The following is a 25,588-nucleotide window of genomic DNA, read 5'->3' on the forward strand; positions in this document are numbered from 1 at the left end:
GGAAGGAAGTGCAGACACACATGTGGAGAAGGGTGTGTAACCGTATCTGCACCAGCGTCGGGAGAGCCAGGGCTGACCTCCGGAGGCGCGGGGAGATGGGAGGGCGGGAGGACTTTCATATAGGACTACGTATATACACACACACATATACATATATATTATATATGCACTATATATACAAATATACACACTCACACGAGTATATTATACATACACACATATACATATATATTATATACCCACAGTTATATATATTATATATACAAATGTACACACATACACGTATATTATACATACAAACATATCATACACACACATACATATATATTATAGCCCACATATATATATTATATATACAAATGTATACATACATATATACATATATATTATATACCACATATATATATAAATATAATGTATACAAATGTATGCACACATATGTACATATATATTATATACCACATATATATATAAATGTATACAAATGTATGCACACATATGTACACATACATTATAAATGCAAATGTTATACACAATACACACATATACATATGTATTAAATCCCACATTTATATGTGTTATATATACAAATGTATACACACATATACATGTATATTATGCATACAAGTATACACACAAATACATATTATATACCCACAGTTTTATGTAGTATATATATGAATGTACACACATGTACACATATATTATACATACAAATATATTATACACACCTATACATATATATTATATACCCAGTTATATGTATTATATATACAAATGTATACACATGTATATGCACATATACTATACATACAAATATACACATGTATTCATAATATACAGATATATCCCACATTTACATATATATACAAATATATACACGCATATACACACATATATAATCTATATTGTATACAAGTGTATACACACATATACATACTTGTATACATATATTATTCGCAGGAATATATACACACATATACATACGTATATACACATATATAATATATATACAAGTATATACACACTTATACATACAAATATATTATATATACACACGCATATATAAATATATATTTTGGGAGGTGATGGTGTTCGGGAGGATTTTACCTTCTTTTAGGTTTTTCGGTTCTTTTCAGATAAAATCTTTTCTAAAGAGCTCAAAGTGCACAGACTTAGGCCCTGTGTGCTAAGAGCTCATGGAGTGGCTCTCAGAAGTCTACCCGAGAACCACCCAGGAGATCTTGTTTAAGACACCAACCTTCGGGTCCACCCTGAGGTCCTGGCTCAGGTCTGGGTGGGACCCAGGAACCTGCGTCTGAAGTGGCAGGGGTCCCTGGAGCACAGCTGTGCTGGGCTGGCCACATCGGTACCTGGGAGACCTGGGTCTGGGCTCACCCTTTCCCCATATCTTCATTTTGTTCCATGGCCTCAGCCCACATCCTGCCTTCTGGCAAATACCCACCGCTGATACCAGGGGATGGGAGGTGAATTCTCCTCCCTTAGAGAAGATAGCTGTGGAGCAAGCAGGACCTGTTGACTTGGGTCAGCCGTGTCCATTTCAGGGACAGTTCTACTTAGGACAGATGACGGTGGTGACATAGAGTGGGAGGCTCTGCCTGTGGTGTGTCCCCAGGGAGAGGACCTTGGCGAAGGGGTGACAAGTTCTTAGCGTCAGCCTCAGTCTTATGGGTTAGATGGTCAACCAAGTACCGTGAAACGGGCGGGGAGGGCTCGGCACCGGCAGCGAGTCAGCCAAGTCAAGGGCTCAGGTTCTTTGGGGGCTGAAGTCTGGGATTCCTGCTTCCAGTGCCGAGCTTCCCCGTCTCCCTGTTCAGCTCTGACTCCTGCTGACAGCAACTCGAGTGGGAGATGGGAGGAAAGGGGAGAATCTAGTGCTCGTTTTAATAAAGGAGTGGATTTTTTTTTTTAATAAGCCAATAAGGGATTTTATTTTATTTTATTAATTTTTTTTTTAACATCTTTATTGGAGTATAATTGCTTTACAGTGGTGTGTTAGTTGCTGCTGTATCACAAAGTGAATCAGCTATACGTATACATATATCCCCATATCTCCTCCCTCTTGCATCTCCCTCCCACCCTCCCTATCCCACCCCTCTAGGTGGTCACAAAGCACCAAGCTGATCTCCCTGTGCCATGCAGCTGCTTCCCACTAGCTATCTGTTTTACATTTGGTAGTGTATATATGTCCATGCCACTCTCTCACTTCATCCCAGCTTACCCTTCCCCCTCCCCGTGTCCTCAAGTCCATTCTCTACATCTGCGTCTTTATTCCTGCCCTGCCCCTAGGTTCATCAGTACCATTTTTCTAGATTGCATATACATGCGTTAGCATATGGTATTTGTTTTTCTCTTTCTGACTTACTTCACTCTGTATGACAGTCTCTAGGTCCATTTTAAATCAGTTGCCTAGAGGTGCTTAAAATCATCACCACATTAAAAACCTCTTTAGGGGACCACATGTATTTAATGATCAAGTGTCCAAAAAATTCTTTTCATGATGTGGTAGGTGATCTTCTGCCAGTAGGTTTCATTGTATTTTTAATTTCGTAATTACGATTTTGCTGCCACCTCTTTATCCTAGGATTCTTGGAGAGAGGTAGGCAAGATGGACGCAGCTCTGGCCGAACGGGGCAAATGACCAGCGGCTCTGGAGGGCCGCGGGGCGGGGGGAGCCGGGCCTTACACCTGACCGTCACTGTCCTGGTCTCATACTGCATCCTCCCTCAGGTGAGCGTGAAGAGGTCCATGAAGGATGAGACTTACTTTGAGGTGGTGGAGTCCGGCCTGTACATCACCGTGCTGCTGGGCAAGGCCCTCTCCGTGGTCTGGGACCGCCACCTGGGTATCTCCGTGTTCCTGAAGCAGACTTACCAGGTGGGTGACCCTTCTCCGCTTCCTCCTCGTCCTGTCTGTTTGCATCTTCAGCTTCCTGAGCAGCAGCCCGCGGCCCCCGCCCGCCGTCTTGGGGGAGGGGGGGTGGTCACCTAGTCCGGCCTCCCTCCCGATGCAAATAAGACTCTAGGGTTAGAGTTCGCCTTGGCTGTTTCCCGAGACAGGCTGCCTCTGAGAAGGATGGAGGGCTCCCAGACCCTGCAAGCAGTCCCTTGACTGGCCTTGCTAGGCAAGCAGTTTATATCCACAGAGGAAGGAAAGAGAAGATTGGGCAAGAGCTGTTCTTAAGGTTTCTTAACCTCAAGAGGCAAACGGTCATGATGTTATTATAACTCTGCAGGGCATTCTGGGTGCGCCCTCCACGGGGCCACAGGCCAGCTCCGGCCGATGCTTGCGGTGAAGCTGCACATCACCTGCTCTGGGGAAAGCTGCTTGCAGTATCTGCCCAGGTTCTGAGGGTTTGCTGGGACTTCACTTTCTCTAACTGGCATGAATGTGACAAGTGCTCTGTCTGCCCTGGTGGCAGGACAGACCTTCCCAGCAACTGTTCTAGGCACTGTGGACACAGCAGGGAAAGAACTATATATAACTATATATACATGTATACGTATAGTTATATATATATGTATCTTAACTTTGTATCAGTTTCCTATTGCTGCTATAACAAATTACGACAAACTTAGTGGCTTAAAAAAGCAACACAAATAGATTATCTTCTGGTTCTGGAGGTCCAAAGTATAAAATTGGTCGGCAGGGCTGCATTCCTTCTGGTGGCTTTAGGGGAAAATCTGTCTTCTTGCCTTTCCTAGCTTCTGGGGCTGCCCGCATCCCTTGGCTGTGGTCCCATCCTCCATCGTCAAAGCCAACAGCATAGCATCTTTCACTCTCTCTGCTTCTCTCTGTCACATCACATTTCTCACTCTGACTTCTGTGCCCCTTATAAGACCCTGTGATTACACTGAGCCCACCTAGATGATCCAGGACAATCTTCCCATCTCAGGATCCTTAATGCAATCACACCTGCAAAGTTCCTTTTACCGTATGTGGTAACATATTCCTGCTTCTGGGGATGAGAACGTGGATATCTTTGCGGGCACCATGGTTTTGTCTACAACAACCTTGGTGGAGATCATATTCTAGTGGGGATATTGTGTGTTTTAGATTGGTTGGTCTGATGAGACCTGTCTCAAAGGGTGTGAGTGGAGTCTTTGTGGAAGGGAGGGAGGGAGCCACGTAAATATCCTGACTGGAGAATTCAGGCAGATGGAGTAGCAGGTGCCAGGGCCCTAAGGTGGACGGCGTTTGTGTTTGGACACGGAGGCCAGGGCGGCTGGAGAGGAGGGGCTTGGGGTGACTGGTAGTTAACAAGGGCAGGGGACTTCCCTGGTGGTGCAGTGGTTAAGAATCCGCCTGCCAATGCAGGGGACACGGGTTCGAGCCCTGGGCCGGGAAGATCCCACATGCCACAGAGCAACTAAGCCCGTGTGCCACAACTACTGAGCCTGCGCTCTGGAGCCCACGAGCCACAACTACTGAGCCCATGTGCCACAACTACTAAAGCCCGTGCGCCTAGAGCCCTTGCTCCGCAACAAGAGAAGCCACCGCGATGAGAACCCCGTGCACCGCAATGAAGAGTAGCGCCTGCTCCCGCAATTAGAGAAAGCCCGCGCGCAGCAACGAAGACCCAACGTAGCCAAAAATAAAAAATAAATAAAATAAAATAAATTAAAAAAAAAAAACAAGGAAAAAAAAAAAAAAACAAGGGCAGGGACGGGGCAGGGGCCATGCCATGGGGGCTGTTGGGCCATGTAAAGATGTTTGTCCTTTTGTCCATGTTTCCCAGCAAAATAGAATAAGTCACATCTCTTTGTCCCGAGGCAGGGCTCCAAATTTGTTCTAAGAGCATGGCATCTTTTCTTTTCCAGGCCAAATAGCTCCGGTTTTGTCCATGGTTCTTATGTGGTGGTTTCCACCCATTCATTCATTAGTTGGTCAGGACTTGTGTCCTGCAGCCCATGATAGGTGAACATGGAATTGAGTAAGATATTATGTCAGCCCTGGTGGCATTTAGTGCTGGCCAGCCTGCTCTGAACAGGCTGCAGTTGTTTAGGTAAGGGACTCACCTGTCCACGGTCAAGTAGGACTAGAACATTCCCTCCTCAGAGTTCTTACACTCTCATTGGTGTAATGCTGGACCAGCTCCTCTCCTGCTCAGACCCTTACTGGGGCAGCTGATGGTTTATACTGCAGACACCAGGGCCCGGGCGGCCTAGTTGGCCATCCAAGGGACATGGACGGGCTGCATCTCTTTGTGAATGACCTTGGTTTCCTTAACCTTAACATGAGGTCAATGTGGAAGCCGGGAAAAGGCCTTGGCAAGGTCAAGACTTTGCTGGTCACCCTGGTCTCCTTCTGCGTCTCCCTCCCTGTCCCCTCCCATCCTCCTCTTCCTCAGGCGAGCCTGCCTCCCATGCTGCCTGGAACCCTCGCTTTCCTGACTCAGCGAGTTTGCTCTGAGGTTTGCAAAGCTTATGCTCCCAACTGGTCCCCCAGGAGCGGGTGTGTGGCCTGTGTGGGAATTTTGACGGCATCCAGAACAACGACCTCGCCAGCAGTAGCCTCCAAGTGGAGGAAGACCCCGTGGACTTTGGGAATTCCTGGAAAGTGAGCCCGCGGTGCGCCGACACCCAGAAAGTAGGTCGGGGTCGCGGTGCGGACCGTGGGCGGTGGGCGCTACGGCCTGTGGCGGGGGCAGAGCTTGGGGAGAGGGCCTCTTGGGGCCCTTCCGGGTTGACTCTTCCGGGTCCATCTGTGTACTCCTGCCCGGTTCCCCAGGTGCCACTGGACCCATCCCCTGCCACCTGCCACAACAACGTCATGAAGCAGACGATGGTGGATTCCTCCTGCAGTGTCCTCACCAGCGACATTTTCCAGGAGTGCAACAGGCTGGTGAGGGCGGCGGGGCCCCTGGGGGCAGGCGCTTCTAGCTGTGGATGCTTCCAGGAGCCTCAGAAATCGTCTGCAGCTGCTCCCCTCTCTTGGCTTCAGGCTGGGGAACAGAAAGAATAATTGAGGGTGTGTGAGGAGAGCAATGCCCGGCAGATCATTTTTCTTCTGTGCAATACATGGTTCTCTGGGCTTCCAACGCTGCTGCTCTTCCAGCCTCAGTCTTAGGGTTTGTCGCCCACAGATTATCTTGTCTCCAACATTAGAGCGGGAGTTTCCTTCTCCCATCCCCACCGTGTCTCTGGCCCCGGGCACCCCGCCGCTGCCCCTGTTCCCAGGTCTTGTCTCACGGAAACTCTTTTCTGGTCTTAAAGCCAGATTTTGAGCCCGCATTTTATGGCTTCTTTTTGTGTCTTTTGTTGTTGTTGTTTAATTTTTATTTTATATTGGAATATAGTTGATTAACAATGCTGTGTTTCAGATGTACAGCAAAGTGATTCAGTTATACGTATACATGTGTCTATTCTTTTTCAAATTCTTTTCCCATTTAGGTTATTACAGAGTATTGAGCAGAGTTCCCTGTGCTATACACTAGGTCCTTGTTGGTTATCTATTTTATTTTATTTAAAAAAATTTTTATTGGAGTATAGTTGATTTACAATGTTGTGTTAGTTTCTGCTGTACAGCAAAGTGAATCAGTTATGCATATACATATATCCACTCTTTTCTTTTTAGATTCTATTCCCATACAGGCCATTACAGACTACTGAGTACAGTTCCCTGTGCTCTACAGCAGGTTCTTTTTGTGTCTTTATCTCACATGGTGATGAGGAATTCCCCGAACAAGTTTCAATGCAATTTTCTATCTCTGTATGAATGTACATATGCACACCTGTGTATGTGTGGGTACGTGTGTGTATATGTATATGTACATACACACACACACACAGCCAGGTACACACGCATGCTGCTCTGTGGCACCTCCCTCGTGGGAGTGACTGGTTGAACACCTGTGTCTCAGCTCTTTCTGTCCATCCAGTGATTTTTAATCCCTCAGGATACTTAGGATCCCCTGGTTTGGTGGAGACCCGAGGCACCTGGGCTGGAAGGGCGGAGACAGTGAGAGGGTCAGGGAAACCAGGGCTGTTGGGCACAGTGACCGGCTTAACGTCCGAATTCATTCTCACCACAACTGCCCTGAACAAGGTGGGTGTGGGGGGCACGTCTGGGGCAGCCGAAGGTGAGAGGTGGTTCCTGAGATTGAACATGGACCGAGGGTGGGCTTCCCCTCCGGGGAGATTTAGGGTCGGAGTTCAGGAGCACCGGGCCGGCCGCGGTCCCGCACGCTAGCCTGTAGCATCTCAGCGAGACAGTGTGAGTGGTCCTGATGTGTTTTCTCAGTCTCTTTGCTGAGTGGAGGCCAGGAAAGAGTGTGTGTGTGTGTGTGTGTGTGTGTGTGTGTGTGTGTGTGGTGTTTATGTAAAACACTCAGACACCCAAGAGGGTGGGAGTGGCTTATGGCGATGGATGGATGGCTGAGCAGGTACGTGGACAGATGGACAGAAAGGAATGTTCTTTTGAAAAATTCTCAGGCACATCTCTTCTAGGAGAGGCTGGCAGGGTTGCTTTTTTCCCCTCTTCTTGCTGGACTCCACATAAGAACGTAGGATTTCTGCCTTTTTACCCATTCCCTCCTTGGGACCATTGCCTCCCATCTTTCCTTCTGCCTGGAGCCCCTGCCCCTCCTCTGACCACTGGAACATTCACGCCCAGACCAAGAGCCAGAGTCCCCAAGTGCAGCCCAGGCTACCTGCGTCTCCCTTGCAGGTGGACCCCGAGCCGTACCTGGATGCTTGCATCTACGACACCTGCTCCTGCGAATCCATCGGGGACTGTGCCTGCTTCTGCGACACCGTCGCTGCCTACGCCCACGTGTGTGCCCGGCACGGCGAGGTGGTGGCCTGGAGGACGGCCGCGTCGTGCCGTGAGTCCTGCTGTCCCTCGTGGTCCCAGACACGCCCCTCCCCCCTCACGCCTCTAGACCTTGGGACCTTGGGGGGTGAGGAAGGACACCTTGGTGGGGGAGAAGACAGAGACCCATGCGGGGGCGATGGCCGAGGCTGAAGGGGGTTAGGACACGCGTGGGCATGAGGAGGCATGGGATTGAAGACGAGAGTAATGGGGAGAGAGATTGAAGGCAGTAATGGGGAGAAATTCAGGGAAATGAAGAAGAGGGAGCAGTGACGAAGAGAAGAAGGTGGTCAGAGTGTCTGTGATTAGACACGATCACATTTGCCATCGTGGTCAAGCAGCTCAGACATTTATGCTGCGTCTTCCTTCCTGCATGTAAGTGGCTGATCATTTTTATAAGGAAAATAGATTCAGAGCCACTAGGTTCCTGGCTCAGGGGCTCTCAAAGCCTAGACACCTCTCGCGTGGGTGACTCCGTAGTTCCCCAGTACCATCATCCCCTCCTCGGGGCCGTCTGTCTGGGTCTCCCGCCGTCTGTCCGGGGTTGCCCAGGGTTGCCCGGTGCTTTAATAACGGTCCTGCCTGTTTGGGGGTCTGCACAGCCCAGAACTGCGAGGAGCGGAACCTGCGGGAGAACGGGTACCAGTGTGAGTGGCGCTACAACAGCTGTGCGCCTGCCTGTCCCGTCACGTGCCAGCACCCCGAGCCGCTGGCCTGCCCCGTGCAGTGTGTGGAGGGCTGCCACGCACACTGCCCTCCGGGTGAGGCCCTGGCCCCCGTGGGGAAGGGGTGGAGGGCTGGGATGGTCCTCAGAAAAGCTGACCCCCTGCCCTGCTGCTTCTCGGCCTCGCCTGGTGGCGCCCCGTCCCCAGCCCCACTACCCTAGGTCCTGTTTCCATGTCCTTCCACCAAAGCCAGGCCAGCTGTGGCTTTTGTCAAGCTGAGCTCCCATGCAATGCTTCTGGGGTCTATTTATGGGCGTATCATCTAGAGCAGCACTTTCCGGTAGAACTTTCTGCAGTGCTGGGAAAGTTCTATTCAAATGTGGCTCGTGTGTCTGAGGAATTGAATGTTCAATTTTATTGAACATTACTTAATTTAGATTTAAATGTAACCAGCTGCATGTGGTTACTGGCTACAGTATTGAGAGTTATCAGATACACAGATCTAGAGTTATCAGATATCTTCTTTGGTGGAGGAGCAAAAAGACCCTTGGAGATAAGATTTGCTTTGTCGTGGGGTTTGGAGGAGGCGAGGTGGGGGAAGGAACACCCCCTCCTAATTTTTCAGAAAGAAGGATGCTCCCTAAGCGGTGAGGGGACCCTTGGGGGAGGCAGGCAGAGCTGGGACAGGCCTTTTAGTGCAAGGAGAGTCTTCCTTGTGGGAAAGGTGGGAACTTTGGCTCCTAACGAGAGGCTTCTCATGCAGGGAAAATCTTGGATGAGCTTTTGCAGACCTGCGTCAACCCTGAAGACTGCCCTGTGTGCGAGGTGGCCGGCCGGCGCTTAGCCCCCGGGAAGAAAATCACCTTGAGCCCCGGGGACCCTGAGCACTGCCAGATTTGGTAAAACAGTCCCCCTGGTTGTTTGAAGTGATGGGTCGTACTGTCTAACCTGGGGGCCTGCTCAGAAGTGTCGGTTTGGGGAAGAATGTCCTGTTCTTACTTACTTTGCTTCTCTGTCTTTGAGGACAGGCTATATTTCTTTTCCAGGAAATATCTCTCAAGAGATTTAGGTTTTTTACCTCTTCTTGCTGAAGGAAGGACATGGTCTCTTCTTATCCTTGGAGGTGGCATCTAGTCCGGGGACAGGCATCTATGGAAGTCAGATTTCTTTTTTACTGGAGGTGGGGATGCAGGGGAGGAAGCGAGGTGGAGCCCCTGACTCTGCAGTGGGACACAGACACCTCGGACCATGGCCAAGGTCCCAGGATGCGGCTCTTGTAACTGGGAGTCACGGGTCACTGCCCCCGGGCTCCTACCGGGCTTGAAGGAGAAGGTTCTAGCCTGTGTGGGTCTCCGCCACAGGCAGCTTGATTTCTCCTGTGGTCTGGCAGAGCCTGCCACTTTCCAGGACACTGGTGAAAGAGAGAAGTGACCAGGGGATTGGAAATTTGGCCTGGTGGGGTGAGAATTTGTGTGGGGGGCTTGGGGCTGGGTGTGGAGCATAGCTAGACCCTGGCACATGATGGGTGTAAACGGTGGGTCCATTGCAAGAAAGAATGAGTGAGTCACTGTCTTTCTCCGTCTAACATCTTGGAGACCCCCGTATACCACTCCCAATACTTTATTCTGCCAGATAAAGCTGGGATTTTGAATCTTTATTCATCTCTCTGAAATGATTTTACTCCAGTTTTCCTCTCTTCCTTAAGGCCCAACATGTTAACATAGTACAGAATTCATGCAGCTTAAATTCTGTTGTAATAAATACTGAAAAGCATTTATCTTTGATAGAACATTTATAAGGCCTGGTCAGCATCAACATTTTAGAGCAGTATTTGTCTTTGGAGATATTTGGGAGAAGGCTTGGATTATAATTAAATATTTATGTTGCTAGAGACATAGGTTGAAAATAAACCAACTTTGAATGGCTGTGTGGATTGCTAAGAAAGAAGAAAAATTCTTTTTCAGGTCCTAGGGTGGGTGAAAGCTTTGGCTTTCAAGGGGATCAAAACTCAAGGGAAGTGTGTGTGTGTGTGTGTGTGTGTGTGTGTGTGTATGTAGGGGGGTTGCTTGGGGGCTATGTTAAACATGGTGTCTCTCTCGAGTGGGGAGTGTTCCTTGGGGGCTCGGGTTCAGTGGGCTGGGAAGTGCCCAGAGGTTCTTCCTGAACCATTTCGGTCTCTCCCCTCTTGCAGTCACTGTGATGGTGTCAGCCTCACCTGTGAAGCCTGCACGGAACCGGGAGGCCTGGCGGTGCCCCCCACAGAAGGCCCGGTCGGCTTCACCACCCCGTACGTGGAGGACACGCCAGAGCCGCCCCTGCACGACTTCTTCTGCAGCAAACTTCTGGACCTGGTCTTCCTGCTGGACGGCTCCTCCAAGCTGTCCGAGGCCGACTTCGAGACGCTGAAGGCGTTCGTGGTGGGCATGATGGAGCGTCTGCACATCTCCCAGAAGCGCATCCGCGTGGCCGTGGTGGAGTACCATGACGGCTCCCACGCCTACATCGCACTGCAGGACCGGAAGCGGCCGTCGGAGCTGCGGCGCATCGCCGGGCAGGTGAAGTACGCGGGCAGTGAGGTGGCCTCCACCAGCGAGGTCTTGAAGTACACGCTCTTCCAGATTTTCAGCAAGGTTGACCGGCCTGAGGCCTCCCGCGTGGCCCTGCTGCTCACGGCCAGCCAGGAGCCCCCCAGGCTGGCCCGGAACTTGGTCCGCTACGTCCAGGGCCTGAAGAAGAAGAAGGTCGTCATGGTCCCCGTGGGCATCGGGCCCCACGCCAGCCTCAGGCAGATCCGCCTCATCGAGAAGCAGGCCCCCGAGAACAAAGCCTTTGTGCTCAGCAGTGTGGAGGAGCTGGAGCAGCGGAGGGACGAGATCATCAGCTACCTCTGCGACCTCGCCCCCGAAGCGCCTGCCCTCACGCAGCGCCCGCTCACGGCCCAGGTCACCGTGGCGCCGGAGCTCCCGGGGACTTCGACGCTGGCGCCCAGGAGGACCTCTGTGGTCCTGGATGTGGCATTCCTCCTGGAAGGGTCTGACAACGTGGGCGAGGCCAACTTCAACAGGAGCACAGAGTTCTTGGAGGAGGTGATCCGGCAGATGGACGTGGGCCGGGACGGTGTCCACGTCACGGTGCTGCAGTACTCATATGTGGTGACCGTGGAGCACTCCTTCAGAGAGGGGCAGTCCAAGGAGGATGTCCTGCAGCGGCTGCGGGAGATCCGCTACCGGGGTGGCAACCGGACCAACACCGGGCTGGCCCTGCAGTTCCTGTCGGAGCACAGCTTCTCGGCCAGCCAGGGGGACCGGGAGCAGGCGCCCAACCTGGTCTACATGGTCACGGGGAGCCCGGCCTCAGATGAGATCAGGCGGATGCCCGGAGACATCCAGGTGGTGCCCATCGGAGTGGGACCTCGCGTGGACGTGCAGGAGCTGGAGAAGATCGGCTGGCCCCAGGCCCCCATCTTCATCAAGGACTTCGAGACGCTCCCCCGAGAGGCTCCTGATCTGGTGCTGCAGAGGTGCTGCTCCAGAGAGGGGCTGCATCTCCCCACCCTCGCCCCCATCCCAGGTATGCGGGCGCCTCGCATAGGGGCGAGGACTTGGGGGCGCTGAGGGCAGCCTTGGTGGAGATGTGATTCTCAGGTTCAGATCTGGCTTCCCTGCTCTGTGCCTTCAGTCAGACCCCTGCCTTCTGAGTGTCTGCGTTTCCTCACCTCCCGGGCAGGGAACAGCACCTGTGATCTTTTTTGGGGGGAAGGATCTTTTCTTATTGTCTGAGTTTGAAAATTCAAAGGTAATGCAAGCTTATTATTAAAATTTAAGCAAAACCAGGATACGGAGTAAAAAAAATACAAGTCCTACTTTACCATATAGCCTCATCCCCACCCAATTCCACTCCCTGCCTTGGAGGTAACCTGTTAAATTTGGTGACTATCAGCTTTTTTACCACACTGGGTGGATAAAATTTTTCTCAGCACCTGACATTCTTCGGGGCAAGGCCAGGAAGTCCAGTAGATTCTGGAGCCGGGCTGCCTTAGTTTGAATCTCACCTCTGGCACCTACTAGCTGGGTAATTTTTGGCAATTATTTTGGTAATAATTTTGGGGTAATTTTGGGCAAGTACCTCTGTGTCCATCAGTCTCCTCATCTGTAAAATGGTGGTAATAATAGTACTTGTAAAATGTTTACAGCAGTACCCAGTACTTAGCTAGTGCTCAAAAATGACTTAACTCCACTGCTGTTATTATTACCTTCTTAACTGATACTAACGATACATCAATTCCTAGCTCTTTAACATCTTTATTTGGTGTGGTTGGGACCACCCCAGAATCACTAGCCTTCTTTTACCATCTCTTGATCCCCACACTTGTTATCTGTGCCTTTGTTTCTTTGTTTTTGTTTTAATCAGAGCCACAGATTTATCTAAATTCTCGTGCTATTGCAGTAATAGCATCATCAAATCTCAGCACAGTGTTTGGGCCAGAGTTTGTTTCCTCACTGCGATCGTGACCCTGTTCCCAAACATTAACATGAGCTTTAGGCATTTTTAATCGGATCACCTCCTAGCTCCTTGCATGCCCCGTGAGACCTGAGGACACACAAGCCCACCTTCCAGGGATGTGCTGCTCTGTTTCCTTTTGTCATCTGCCTGTTTTCTGCTCCAGTATTTCACTCAGTTCTAGAAGAGTTGCAGCCCCCGAAATGGAGGGAGAGGATGCCTCTTGCTTCCATCTGTAGCATTTAAACTGCCTTTGGGTGGAGTTGGAGTCTCCCCAATGCCTCCAAACCCGGGGACTCATGGCCCCCTTCCCTGCTGCCTGGCGCCAGCTGCCGAGGTGCAGAACCGGGGGACACGCCTCCCCTTTGTGGCGCCGCGTGGTCGGCAGCGCCCTGCACACCCGTTGAGTGTGTGTCTGCTGCAGGGGCCTGGTGCCGGTCCCCCAGACCCCTGGTTGCTCCCCTCTGCTCTCTTTGCAGACTGCAGCCAGCCCCTGGATGTGGTCCTCCTCCTGGACGGCTCCTCCAGCTTTCCAGCTTCTTACTTTGACGAAATGAAGAATTTTGCCAAGACTTTCATCTCAAAAGCCAATATAGGTGAGTGAGGCGCCCGAAGGGGCCCTTTCAGGGGCTCCTCCTGATCCAAAGTGTGACTTCTGTGCTTCCTCTCCTGTCAGGCCCTCAGCTCACCCAGGTGTCGGTGCTCCAGTATGGAAGCATCACCACCATCGACGTGCCGTGGACCATGCCCCTGGAGAAAACCCACTTACTGAGCCTCGTGGACCCCATGCAGCAGGAGGGAGGCCCCAGCCAAATCGGTAACGCGCTCGCGGGCTGGGGTGCAGGGGCCGCGTCTGGTCCCAGTTCTTCGCGTAAGTGACCGAGTAACTCCGGCTGGCCACTTTGCTCCTTGGCCTTAGTTTTCTTTCCTGTAAACCAAGGGCCAAGATGCTCTTCCTGATCTCACTTGTGTGTGAGACTCTCTGAGTCTCTGAGTTACTCCGTTTTGATGACCTAAGGCTCCCCCTGGAGACAGGATGCTCAGCCGGCCTCAGACCCACCTTCCCCGCATCAGGACTGACTGTGTGGCCCGTTCTCTATTCCAGGGGACGCGTTGGGCTTTGCGGTGCGCTATGTCACATCCCAAGTCCACGGTGCCAGGCCTGAAGCCTCGAAGGCGGTGGTCATCCTGGTCATGGGCACTTCCACGGACTCAGTGGACGCGGCCGCTGCTGCCGCCAGATCCAACCGTAAGTGTCGGGGGTGCAGTCCTGCGCCCGCAAACTGCTAGCGGGTTCAGAGTGGGCGGCGGTTACTTTCCGACGTCCTGGCTGATTTTGAATACTTAATACCCACATGTGGCCTGGTTTCAAACAGCGGGAAATTGCCCAATCCCTGTGTTATTTGGAAACCAAGCAGTAATAAATGTGTGTTTATCCTTCATTTGTCTGCATGCTTTTAACTGTAACTTTTTTTTTATAAATATATTTTATTTATTTACTTATTTATTTATGGCTGCGTTGTGTCTTTGTTGCTGTGCGCGGGCTTTCTCTAGTTGCGGTGAGCGGGGGCTACTCTTCGTTGCGGTGCTCGGGCTTCTCACTGCGGTGGCTTTTCTTGTTGCAGAGCACGGGCTCTAGGCGCGCGGGCTTCAGTAGTTGTGATATGCAGGCTCAGTAGTTGTGACACGCAGGCTCAGTGGTTGTGACTCGAGGGCTCTAGAGCGCAGGCTCAGTAGTTGTGGCTCGAGGGCTCTAGAGCGCAGGCTCAGTAGTTGTGGCGCACGGGCTTAGTTGCTCCGCGGCATGTGAGATCTTCCCAGACCAGGGATCGAACCAGTGTCCCCTGCCTTGGCAGGCGGATTCTTAACCACTGCACCACCAGGGAAGCCCTTGACTGTAACTTTTAACTTCTCCAAATATTCCCTCTGTGTTCAGGGCTGGGTCATACCCCTGCACCTGTGGTGTCCTTAGCCTCTCTCCACTCTGAGGCTAGAGTGATTCATTTTGGGGCTTTGAGAGCCATCGGAGACCTTCCTGTATTCTGAGCCCCTGTCCAGTACCAGCCTAAGGGGCTTGGGGGTGCAGGACGGACAGGAGACCAAGGCTGCTGCTTTAGGAAGGGGACGGATGCAGGTGTGCCCGAGCCTCGGTGCCTGATGAGAGCTTGTGCTGTGAACAGTAACAGCACGTGAGCCGGGGCAGGCAGTGTCGTGCCGGCGGGGGGCTGGGTGAGTGGGATGACATGACATGACACCTTCCCGTGCCACCTGGAGAGTGGCTCATCTTTCAAAACCCCGCTCTGTCTTTCCTCTGATGTCTTCCCGAGAGTTATTCACTCCCTTTTCTGTACCATTGGAACTACTCAAAATGTGCAAACCACATTGTTTTTATGTTATATATCTGTTTCTTGCACAAACTAGGGATTCTGTGAAGGCATGGGCAAAATCTTGCTTATTTTTGTATCGCCTATGCATGATGCACAAAATAGGTGGCCATTTAACGTTTGTTAAATGAATGAATGTGACCTTTTGATGAAACCTATTATTTTAGGGAAAAGGACCCTGAAAGGGAAAGGATGTATGTTGGGGTGATACAACCAGCTTAGAAAAGCTGGAAAGCTGCTAGCAGAAAATCAGCTCTAACCTTAAGCAAACTGCAAATACCTAGAACTTTCTGGAGAACTAATTGGGGTAATTTTATGATGGAGACTTTTCTCCTTTAGTATCAAGAATCCAAAGAAAGACTTTCATCGAGAAAGGAAGCAGCTGTGGTCTGGAGGAAACAGACATGATCCAGGGCACATCACTGAACCATTCAAAGAATGTTTCTCACCTGTAGACGCACGTACCCCGGGCTAAGCCCTGTGACTGACATTTTCTCTTCTCTTCTTACACTCACCTCCTGGGTGGTCTCGTTCTGTGTCATTCGTCTAGATACATTTATGCACGATTGACTTAAGAATTCCTATCTCCAGTCTGGATTAGGAATTAGAACATCTCCACCTAGATGTTCTAAAAGGCAACTCAGCATAAACTGAACTACTGACTTTCACATCCAAATCTCCTCTTCTTACAGTCTATCCCATCTTAGAAAAATGGCAGTTCCATCCTTCCAGTTGCTCAGGTCAAAAGCCTCAGGGTCCTTAATTCCTCTTTTTCTCTCATACTTCCATCCAATCCATCAACAAACTATAGTTCCGTCTTCAAAATACACTGAGAATCCCACCACGCCATATCACCTGCATACCACCTCTACCACTGTCTCCTAGTTCAAGCCCCCATCATCTCTCACCTGGATTACTGTAATAGCTTTCTACCTGGAACAGCTTTCTACCAGCTTCCATCCTTGCCCCCTGAAGTTCATAATCAGCAGAGCAGCTGTAGTGACCCTTTAAACATTGAAGTCAGCTCACCCATGTCACTCCTCTGCTCTCAAGTCTCGGCTGGCTCCCATTTCATTCAGAGAACATGTTAAGTCCTTCCCGTGGCCTCTGAAGCTCTGCATGATCTGTGTCCCTCTCCCGCTTTCTCTGCTCCGGCCTCCCTGGACTATGCAGTCAATTTTCTGCCCCAGGGCCTTTGCACTCACTGTCTCTGTGCTTGGGATGTCCTCTTGGCTCCTTCCGTCCTTCATCTTTTCACTGCACACATCTCCAACCATCCTGTATGAAACAATAACCCTCACCCCTACCCTTGTAACTCTTATCCTCCTTACCCCATTTTGTTTTTTCCTAAGCACTTATCCAGGTCTGAAATACTAGATATTTACTTGCTTGTGTGTGTGTTGTCTGTCTCTCCCCAGTGTAAGCTCCATGAGGTCAGGACTTGATCTGCTTGGTTTACAGTATCCTCACTGCTTAGAATAGTACCTGACACAGAGCAGGAGCTCACTAACGTTTGTTGATTGACTGAATGCCCTCCTCACAGGGTCGGTGTGAGTGGCCAGTTTGGAAAACATGAGGCTGTATGCACATGCTGGGTGTAGCTTCAGGCCAGCGCATTTTGAGCCCACCTGACCAAAGGTTGACACAGACCCTTTCTTGCTCCTCTGTAACCCTAGGAGTGGCGGTGTTCCCCATTGGAATTGGAGATGGGTATGACTTGGCCCAGCTGAGGACCTTGGCGGGCCCAGGGGCCAGCTCCAACATGGTGCAGCTCCAGCGGATCGAAGACCTCCCCACCATGGTCGCCCTGGGCAATTCCTTCCTCCACAAGCTGTGCTCTGGTGAGTCTTGGGATGTTTTTCTTATCCCCCTCAAAACAGAAACAAAAGCAACCAAACCCATCTAGAGACTCAAAGGTTCTCATATACAAGATTTGGCCTTGAAGTAAGTTTGTTTTATAGGCCGGGACCTGTAAGTTTCTACTTGTGGAAGGTCGTAAGACAAACCTCCAAGGGGTTACCAGAAAGTTCTCTGAGTATAGACCTCCTTCCATCCTTACTGTCCATGCTAACTTGAGCACAGGGCTCTTGGACAAAGAAATGGAAGACAGAGGCAGGGAACTCCAACATCCTTAGATCATGGACCTCTTCCCCATGCCCTGCACTCACCGTCAGCATGGGTATAAAGGGCTTTAGAAAAGCAACAGGGATTTACCGTATAGCACGAGGAATTACATCCAATATCTTGTAATAATCTATAATGGAATATAATCTGAAAAAAATATAACAGTCCCTTTGCTGTACACCTGAAACTAACACAATATTGTAAATCAACTATACTACAATAAAATACGAAACTGAAAAGATTAAAAAACAAGAAATACAATAACATAGAATATAACATCAAACTACCATAGTTGAAGTTGACTTAAGGTTAGAAACTTTTTATTTTTACCATACATGCTTTTTTTAAAACCTGGTTTTATATACTTTCCTAATGTAATTAGCTGTGAGTCTAAACCTACTACAGAGTTATTGCCCTTTCTTGCTAGATGATAGCTGTCCGGGTAGGAATCTTGATCTCTTTTAAGTTTTCAGCCTCTTGCTGCATTTTTCCTCCTCTCACTAGGTACTGATCTATTTACAAAAGAGGACAAGGAGATATTGATTGTGGTTGTTGCCATATTATCACTGTTGTGTCACTGTAATGACTACTAACCACAAAGAACCACGGGATGACCTCCTCCTAATCTCCTGTACCTGCATCCTCACTGCTAAACCCACTCACGTTCTTTTCAGAGTTAATCCAGCTTCAAGGACCAGCCAGGTAGCCGAGTGAATGGCTCGGAATTTCTGGATGGTGGGTAGGAACAGAGATCTTGCTTGTGTCTGTTTCAGGGTTCATCAGTGTTTGCATGGATGAGGACGGGAATGAGAGGAGGGTACGTTCATTTCCGTTGACTTTGAAGGAAAGATCAGGAATGTATATTTGGGGCCCTCGTCCCCCTGGTGAAATTTTCCTCCTTTGGTCTGGGTCCAATTCTCCCTCTTACCATTATAGCCTTTTTTTTTTTTTAATTTTGGTGTGGTTGGGGTGGATCCACCTGTAAATCCTATGTTCTATATCCTGTCTCCTTGCCATTTAGCCCCAAGGCCTAGTCTATGTTTTCCAAGGGGGTCAGTCGCCTGGTGGACGTTGAAGTGCCTCATTCCATTCCCTGCCTGAACCTGGTTCTTTCTCTGCAGCCCGGGGACATCTGGACCTTGCCGGATCGGTGCCACACGGTGACCTGCCTGCCAGATGGCCAGACCTTGCTGAATAGTCACCGGGTCAACTGTGACCAGCAGCTGCGGCCTTCCTGCCCCAACAGCCAGTTCCCGATCAGGGTGGAAGAGGCCTGTGGCTGCCGCTGGACCTGCCCCTGTGAGTCCTCTGCTTCTCCAGCTTGGACGGTATTCAAGGGGCAGTGCTTTTCGCTTGGCTGTGCAGAGAGGTAGACCAGAAGCCCGTTTCCCCCTCCACCCATGTTCCCTCCCTCTCGTGACCTCGGGATGTGTTTCCATTCAGTCCCAGGGCTCCCTGTTCCCTTCCTGTGCCTTTTGGAGGGCACTTCCCCAGATAATGCATAACCAGAAGGAAGAATTGATTTTCTGAGGTCAGTGCTCAGCTTGGCTGTTGACGAGTCATCCTTAGGGGGTCTAGGCAGTGCAGGTACAGCAGTGAGAGAGAAGCCCCCAGGAAGCTCCCCCATCATACCTGTAGATGTTTGAGCATTGGATGCAGGGTGTACCATCACGGTGGCCTGGTTTAAGAGGAGGACGTAGTCAATTCCATCACATGCAGACCTGTGGGGAGCATTCATCCATGGGGTGGGCTAGCCCTGTGTCTCATGGTTGGGAGAAATGTTTGCTTATGGCAGTCCCTGCTCAGCAGTGGATGGATCAAGATGATTATGATGAACAGACACAACTTGTGGGCTGAAATCAAAACTGTATCTTGTATCTCACTCTCCCTTTAGAATTTATTGAGTGGGATAAATTTCCTTTTTGCCTGGATGAGAACTCTACCAGACCTCATATCGTTTCTGTTTATTTATAAAGAGTTCTGTGGTTGCTTTAAGTCGTAAAACACAGTCTCAATTTGGTCATTAGATGCCCACTCTCGGGTAATAATCAAGACTTCGAACTTGAGTTAGAGTTGAAACACCTCCCTAATCCCTGTGTGGGCTCCTGGCCTCTGGGAAAGGGGTGTGGTCAGTCTCCCTCCAGCTTGGAGCCTGGAGAGGGAGGAGCTGGAAGTGGCTTCTCAAAGTTCTTCTGTGACTGGTGCTTCTGTGAGAGGCCCTGCACTCACTGGCCCGGCAGGTGTTGAAGGCAGCTGCTTTTTCTACCAGCTCTCAGGAGTGGTCCTTTGATATCAGTTGCATATTCTATATTCTTTCGCTGTCTGCTGCTTCACCCTGCCATCCTTCTGGGTTTTTTGTTTTGTTTTGTTATTTTTGTTTATTTATTTGTTTGTTTTTGCATCCAACCCCTCATAGGCTCTCTTTCTCTCTCTCTTTTGACGTCCTCCTTACTGTGTAGCAGAAGTTCTCTTAGGATCACTTTTACAACAACCCTGGGCCATCATTCCTCTGTAGACCCTGCACAGAATACACGTAAAGTAGTTTCAGAACTGCTAACCAATACCTTTATGAAAGACAAATCTACCAACTAGAGTACACATATGTGCACAATTCTTTTTGTCTTTAGCCTTTGGGTATATAGTAAGTTTTTCCCCAAAGTTATTTAGGCTGGTTTCCCCCCTCCCTTCTGTGTACTTATGTTATTCATTACTTACATTATTCTTTTAATTGTATCTGTTTGTATTCCATTTTGAATTTTCCTTACTGCCATCCTAGCTGATTCTCTTTGTTTGGTTTCTGTATGTGAAGCATTAACATGGTTTTCAATGTCAGAAGTCTATGGAAAGATGTACCCGCAAGTCTCCCTATCAGTCCAAAGAGAGCAGAGGAGATAGGAGAGGAAGTCTGGATGGGTCATAGCCATCCTTTGCTCTCTCCGTCCAGGTGTCTGTACTGGCAGCTCTACTCGGCACATCGTGACCTTTGATGGACAGAATTTCAAGCTGACTGGCAACTGCTCATATGTCCTATTTCACAACAAGGAGCAGGACCTGGACGTGCTGCTGCATAACGATGCCTGCAGCGCCGGGGCAAGGCAGGCCTGCATGAAGTCCATTGAGGTGAAACATAACGGCCTCTCGGTTGAGCTCCGCAGCGACATGGAGGTAAGAGGGGCTTTCTGTGAGTCCCGTAACGTGGCAGCGGCAGACCCTTGGGGAAGCCACGTGGACCCGGTGGCAGTCGGTTTTAGCTGGTGCTCCTGTTGGGGACTCGGCCTCCTGCCCCATGAGCAGGAGGGGCTCACTGCTATCTCCCTCGTGGTGTAATTTCATGTTGTTTTGGGTCCATTTTTGATAGCATTACAATGTGAATGTAGTGCCAGTTTCTGGTACTGGTAGAAGAAAGAGGGTGACACCAGGCTGTTTGCCCAGGAGGCATTATGTGCCCTGCACCCAGGGCCTGCGAACCTTCCAAAGGAAAATATTTAGGGCCTATGAAAATATTCTGGGCCCAAACAAAATGTGTGGACCCAAGAGTCAAAAAGAAAACTGCAAAACTGATAAAAAAATAAATGTTTGATTAAATGTTTACAAGAGGTTGCTTTCTGCCAACTTCTTTACACGTTCATTTAGAAATCGTAAATATTTCGTTACGTGAAAGCAGCTTATGGGTTAGATGTTCTCCTCTTGCAAGAATTCTTGAACGTGCACAGTGATTGCTGAAAAATCACAGCTTGTCATATAATAAATGAGTAGCTCATAGACAAAAATAGAAAAATCAAAAGGATAAAAAGCCTTCTAAAATTTTTACAGCAAAAATTATATTCATCGTGGGATGTGAGTATTTTTTAATAGGTTTGATAAGATATATCGTGGGGCCTCCAAAGAGCTAGTCAATCAAATCAAATCAAATGCTTAAAGTAGTCCTATTAGATGCTCCTGGAGATAGAGCACTGACCAGTTGGCAAATAAGCAACTTCCCCAGCTTTTCTTGAGGAGTCATCTTCCCTGTCGGGTGACTCATGGTTCCTCTTAATCCCTGGGCTTTCGGGTTCCAGATGCATGGCTGTCTGTTCAGTGTTATGAGTCCACTCTTTTGCCAAGCTCTGCAAAGCCCCTTTGTCTTTGAAGAGCTGCTGGCAAATGTCTGGGTTTGTGTATAACAGTGGAGTTGAGCGGGGTGAATGTGTAGGAACTGTGGGGAACTTTGGAAAGTGGCTAAGAGTGAAATCCTAGGATTCCTTGTTGCCATGACTACTGATGGGTGGTTTTCTTCTTTGGGCAGGTGGTGGTGAATGAGAGATTGGTCTCTGTCCCTTACATGGGTGGGGACATGGAGGTCAGTGTCTATGGTACCATTATGTATGAGGTCAGATTCAACCATCTCGGCCACATCCTCACCTTCACCCCACAAAACAACGAGTTCCAGCTGCAGCTGAGCCCCAAGACCTTTGCCTCAAAGATGTACGGTCTCTGTGGTAAGAATATCTTCTGACTCTCCTCCCTGACATAAACCCTCCTTGCTCTATCCTCAGGGCCCTTGGCCACTGCTGTTTCTGGGTCCAGTAGTAAGGTTCAGACGCTGGCGGTGATGGAGAATGGCCAGGTCTCCGGCATCAAGGGGCGGGCACCCTGGGCTCTTAACCATGTCTTTCCTTGCTTCTCTAGGCATCTGTGATGAGAATGGGGCCAATGACTTCATGCTGAGGGATGGCACAGTCACCGCAGACTGGAAGACGCTGGTCCAGGAGTGGACGGTGCAACAGCCGGGGCAGACGTGCCTGCTGGGTCCCGAGGAGCCATGTCCCGTCTCCAGGGGCTCCCACTGCCAGGTCCTCCTCTCGACGCTGTTTGCCGAGTGCCACGCGGTCCTTGCCCCGGCCACATTTCACGCCATCTGCCAGCAGGATAGTTGCCACCAGGAGCAAGTGTGTGAGGCCATTGCCTCTTATGCCCACCTCTGTCGGACCAAGGGGGTGTGTGTCGACTGGAGGACCCCCGATTTCTGTGGTGAGTCTCCTTAGGCACCCCCAGATGCTGTGAAGACCAGCGAATGGGGGACCTGCTCAGCCTCTCTGGGCCTCACGGTCTTTATCTGGGCAATGAAGACCAAAATCTCTGCATTTCCTGTTTCCTAGGATTCCATTCAGGATCAAATAAGATGGTAGACGTATAAGTAATTTGAACATAGAATTTCTATGTAATGAATTTCTATGTAAATGAAAGCATGGTCCTTTCTAGCAGTAGTTCTGCAGTTCATACAAATGTGATTTTAATGTATTAGACACATCCAGGCAACAGCAAAGTACAGACTAAGCAGTCACCTTGAATTTGGAATTGCACCAAGCTTTAGCGAAGGCTCACAGAGCAGCCCATGCCTGAACAGGATTTTGAAGTGTGAGTGGAATTTTGCCATTTGAATACCAAGAAGGCTTCTTCATTACAAACACCACAGGATTGCTAGTGTAGACACCTCCCAAGGTCAGCTTCCTTACTTGGACTTGGCATGTATTTAATATTTAACATGTCAGGGACACCAAAATGAATCAGACATGGCTCCTGCTCTCAGGGCGTGCTGGAGTGATAAGAACACTGAACTTCAACATCCTCAGTTTCTAATGTAATCCCTGACCTTTTTTTTTTTTTTTTTGAGGAAAATCAATGTGTACAAGCATCTCAGAGTCTCCGAGTTTATTATTATAATGCTGTCACAGCTTTAACTGGGGCTAGAGGACTTGGGCATCCTAGCCCCAGCTCAGCTGGTCATCAGCTATTTCCTTAGTCTTTCTGGACCTCAGTTTCTGCATCTTGGAATGAGATAGTTGGACTAGATAACCCCTAGGTGTCTTTGGGGCTCTGGTTTTCCAAGTCCCCGTGGATGACACAGTCTCCTTTCAACCTGCCTGCAGATTAAGGGGAAAATGTTAGTTTCTGAGTTACTGATCACAGCTTCTCTGCTTATTAATTTGTCGACTTCCAGGCAATTTGTCATGCATTTATAGGAAAGTCTTTGGTGCTCTAAATCCTTGGAAACCTTCTCTACCACCTGCTTTGGCACCGTGGAAATGTGAGGAAGGGGTTGAGCAGGACCAGAGTGGTAGAAGTGGATCACTTTGTAGCTTTTCTCCCAGGGCAGCCCTCCATAGCTGTGGATTCCTTATTTAAGTTGAAGAGAATTTTCAAAGCATTAAATATATGTATATTCAAAGAAAAGAACCGTAGAACTTCCTAAGGATACACAGGTTCACATCGTCAGCTGGGATTAAATTTGGCTACAAGTAAGAGAGACGTAAAATTCTGTGTCACACAGCTGATCAGAGGGAGGCAGTCCCAGCTCTTTCTGGGTCTCAAAGTGGATTCTAGTTCTTTGCTCCGTCCTCACTTGGGTGTGCTTTTTCCTCACGGTTTAAGATGGAGCTCTGGCCATCACATCCAGGTTCCGAGTGGCGGGATGAGGGGAAGGAAGGAAAAGGGCCAGAGACGCAGCTGTCTTTCAAAAAAATGATTCTTAGAAACTGCCGTTAAGAGTCTACACTTGCGCTTACAGTTCATTGGTCAGAATGTAATCACATGACTGCACTTAGTTGCAAGGGAGGTTGGGAAATGTAGTCTTTATTCTGGGTGGTCATGTGCCCGGCTTGAAGGTCTATTTCCATGGAAGATGGAGAGAATGAAAATTGGTGGAAACTAGCAGTTTCTGCCCCAGCAAGTTTGTCAGATGATCAACTGCCTTGAAGCTGAACCACTTCCCTCTGGTTGGTGCAGACACTTGAGGGTGACCCCCTTCTCTGTCTGCAGCTGTGCCGTGCCCGCCATCCTTGGTCTACAACCACTGTGAGCGCGGCTGCCCCCGCCAATGTGAGGGCAACTCGAGCTCCTGTGGGGACCATCCCTCAGAAGGCTGCTTCTGCCCCCTGCACCAAGTGCTGCTGGAAGGCAGCTGTGTCCCCGAGGAGGCCTGCACCCAGTGCGTTGGTGACGATGGGATCCGGCACCAGGTAGGAGCCCTGGCCTCTCGCCCCCCGTGGGGCCAGTAGGGGGAAGTGTTCACCCGTGATTGGCCCCTTCTAACCTTGGCTGCATGGCTCTGCTCTCCAGGGGGGTTCCTGAGGGATGGGAAGATAGTATGGCATAACGGCTTTGGAGTCAGACACATCTCGGTTCAAATCCCGGATCTGTCATGGGTTAGCTGTGTGATCAAACACCAAGAGTGTAACAACACATTACTACCATTACTATATTTATCATTATATCCATGTTAGTAGAATGCTAGGAACCCAGGAGGGGATGGGAAAAGAATATTTTATATGGTGATGTCTACCATTGTTAAGATATATTAGGTACCTTACATTGTACTAAGCACTATATATTCATTATTTCAACATTTTTTTCAAAGGTGTGTTTAGCAGGCAAGGTATTGACAGTTACCTGTGGTCAAGAGGTTTTAAAGAACACCAACTAAGCAAGTTAGACAGGTTTCTTTATTGCAGGATTCTTTAGAGCTTTTGATATGCTAATGTACATTGCAAGTTTTTGCTTCTCAGACGTATTAGACTATAGAATTGTGTGTGTGTGTGTAGTATCCCCTCTCATAAATACTCACAAAACACCTATGAGAAAATGAAGGCTTAGAGAGCTTGGTACCTTGCCCATGGATGCAGTTTGTAGGAGGTGGGGTTGGGAGGTGGAGTTAGTATTTGAAGCTCTGTCTGATTCCAAAGAGCTTGCTGTTTTCGATACATGAAATTTCCCTTTTGCTAGGTCCCCTTTGGGCTGATTTTCTTGGAAGTCATTGAGTCATCAAGTCATCAGTTCTCTTAGCCTTTTAGGAATCATTATTTTGAAAGGCTATTTATTTACCCAACTCCCTCTTCTTGGACTCAGATGGCAGTCATATCTCTTCAAAGTTGCCAATGTGTGTATTGTAGTACCTGGGGCCGTGTGTGTCTGTGGACCTGTGAGTGTGGGCAGTGGTCCTGCCTTTCAAACTGGCAGTGATACCACAGAGCCTGGTAGAGGGGGAGCACATTTGGCTTCTAGCAAAGGAGGATGTGTTCTATGACCATGGGCTGCACTCAAGAC

The 25,588-nt window shown here is 49.4% G+C and overlaps 1 protein-coding gene across 1 annotated transcript in view; it reads left to right on the plus strand.

Annotated features, from left to right (window-relative positions):
• Positions 1-25,588, plus strand: part of VWF (von Willebrand factor) — a 197,720-nt gene that overhangs the window by 140,809 nt on the left and 31,323 nt on the right. The window contains exons 27-43 of the mRNA XM_061205857.1: positions 2,752-2,898; positions 5,470-5,610; positions 5,752-5,865; positions 7,690-7,846; positions 8,436-8,594; positions 9,262-9,397; positions 10,690-12,068; positions 13,478-13,594; positions 13,675-13,815; positions 14,104-14,247; positions 17,059-17,223; positions 18,280-18,323; positions 18,628-18,805; positions 20,451-20,671; positions 21,792-21,984; positions 22,175-22,516; positions 24,305-24,504. Coding sequence (XP_061061840.1) covers positions 2,752-2,898; positions 5,470-5,610; positions 5,752-5,865; positions 7,690-7,846; positions 8,436-8,594; positions 9,262-9,397; positions 10,690-12,068; positions 13,478-13,594; positions 13,675-13,815; positions 14,104-14,247; positions 17,059-17,223; positions 18,280-18,323; positions 18,628-18,805; positions 20,451-20,671; positions 21,792-21,984; positions 22,175-22,516; positions 24,305-24,504 — 3,978 coding nt within the window. The remainder of the gene's footprint in view (positions 1-2,751; positions 2,899-5,469; positions 5,611-5,751; positions 5,866-7,689; positions 7,847-8,435; positions 8,595-9,261; positions 9,398-10,689; positions 12,069-13,477; positions 13,595-13,674; positions 13,816-14,103; positions 14,248-17,058; positions 17,224-18,279; positions 18,324-18,627; positions 18,806-20,450; positions 20,672-21,791; positions 21,985-22,174; positions 22,517-24,304; positions 24,505-25,588) is intronic.

This window comes from Eubalaena glacialis, chromosome 11 (assembly GCF_028564815.1).
Source record: "Eubalaena glacialis isolate mEubGla1 chromosome 11, mEubGla1.1.hap2.+ XY, whole genome shotgun sequence".
NCBI classification, from domain to species: Eukaryota; Metazoa; Chordata; class Mammalia; order Artiodactyla; family Balaenidae; genus Eubalaena; species Eubalaena glacialis.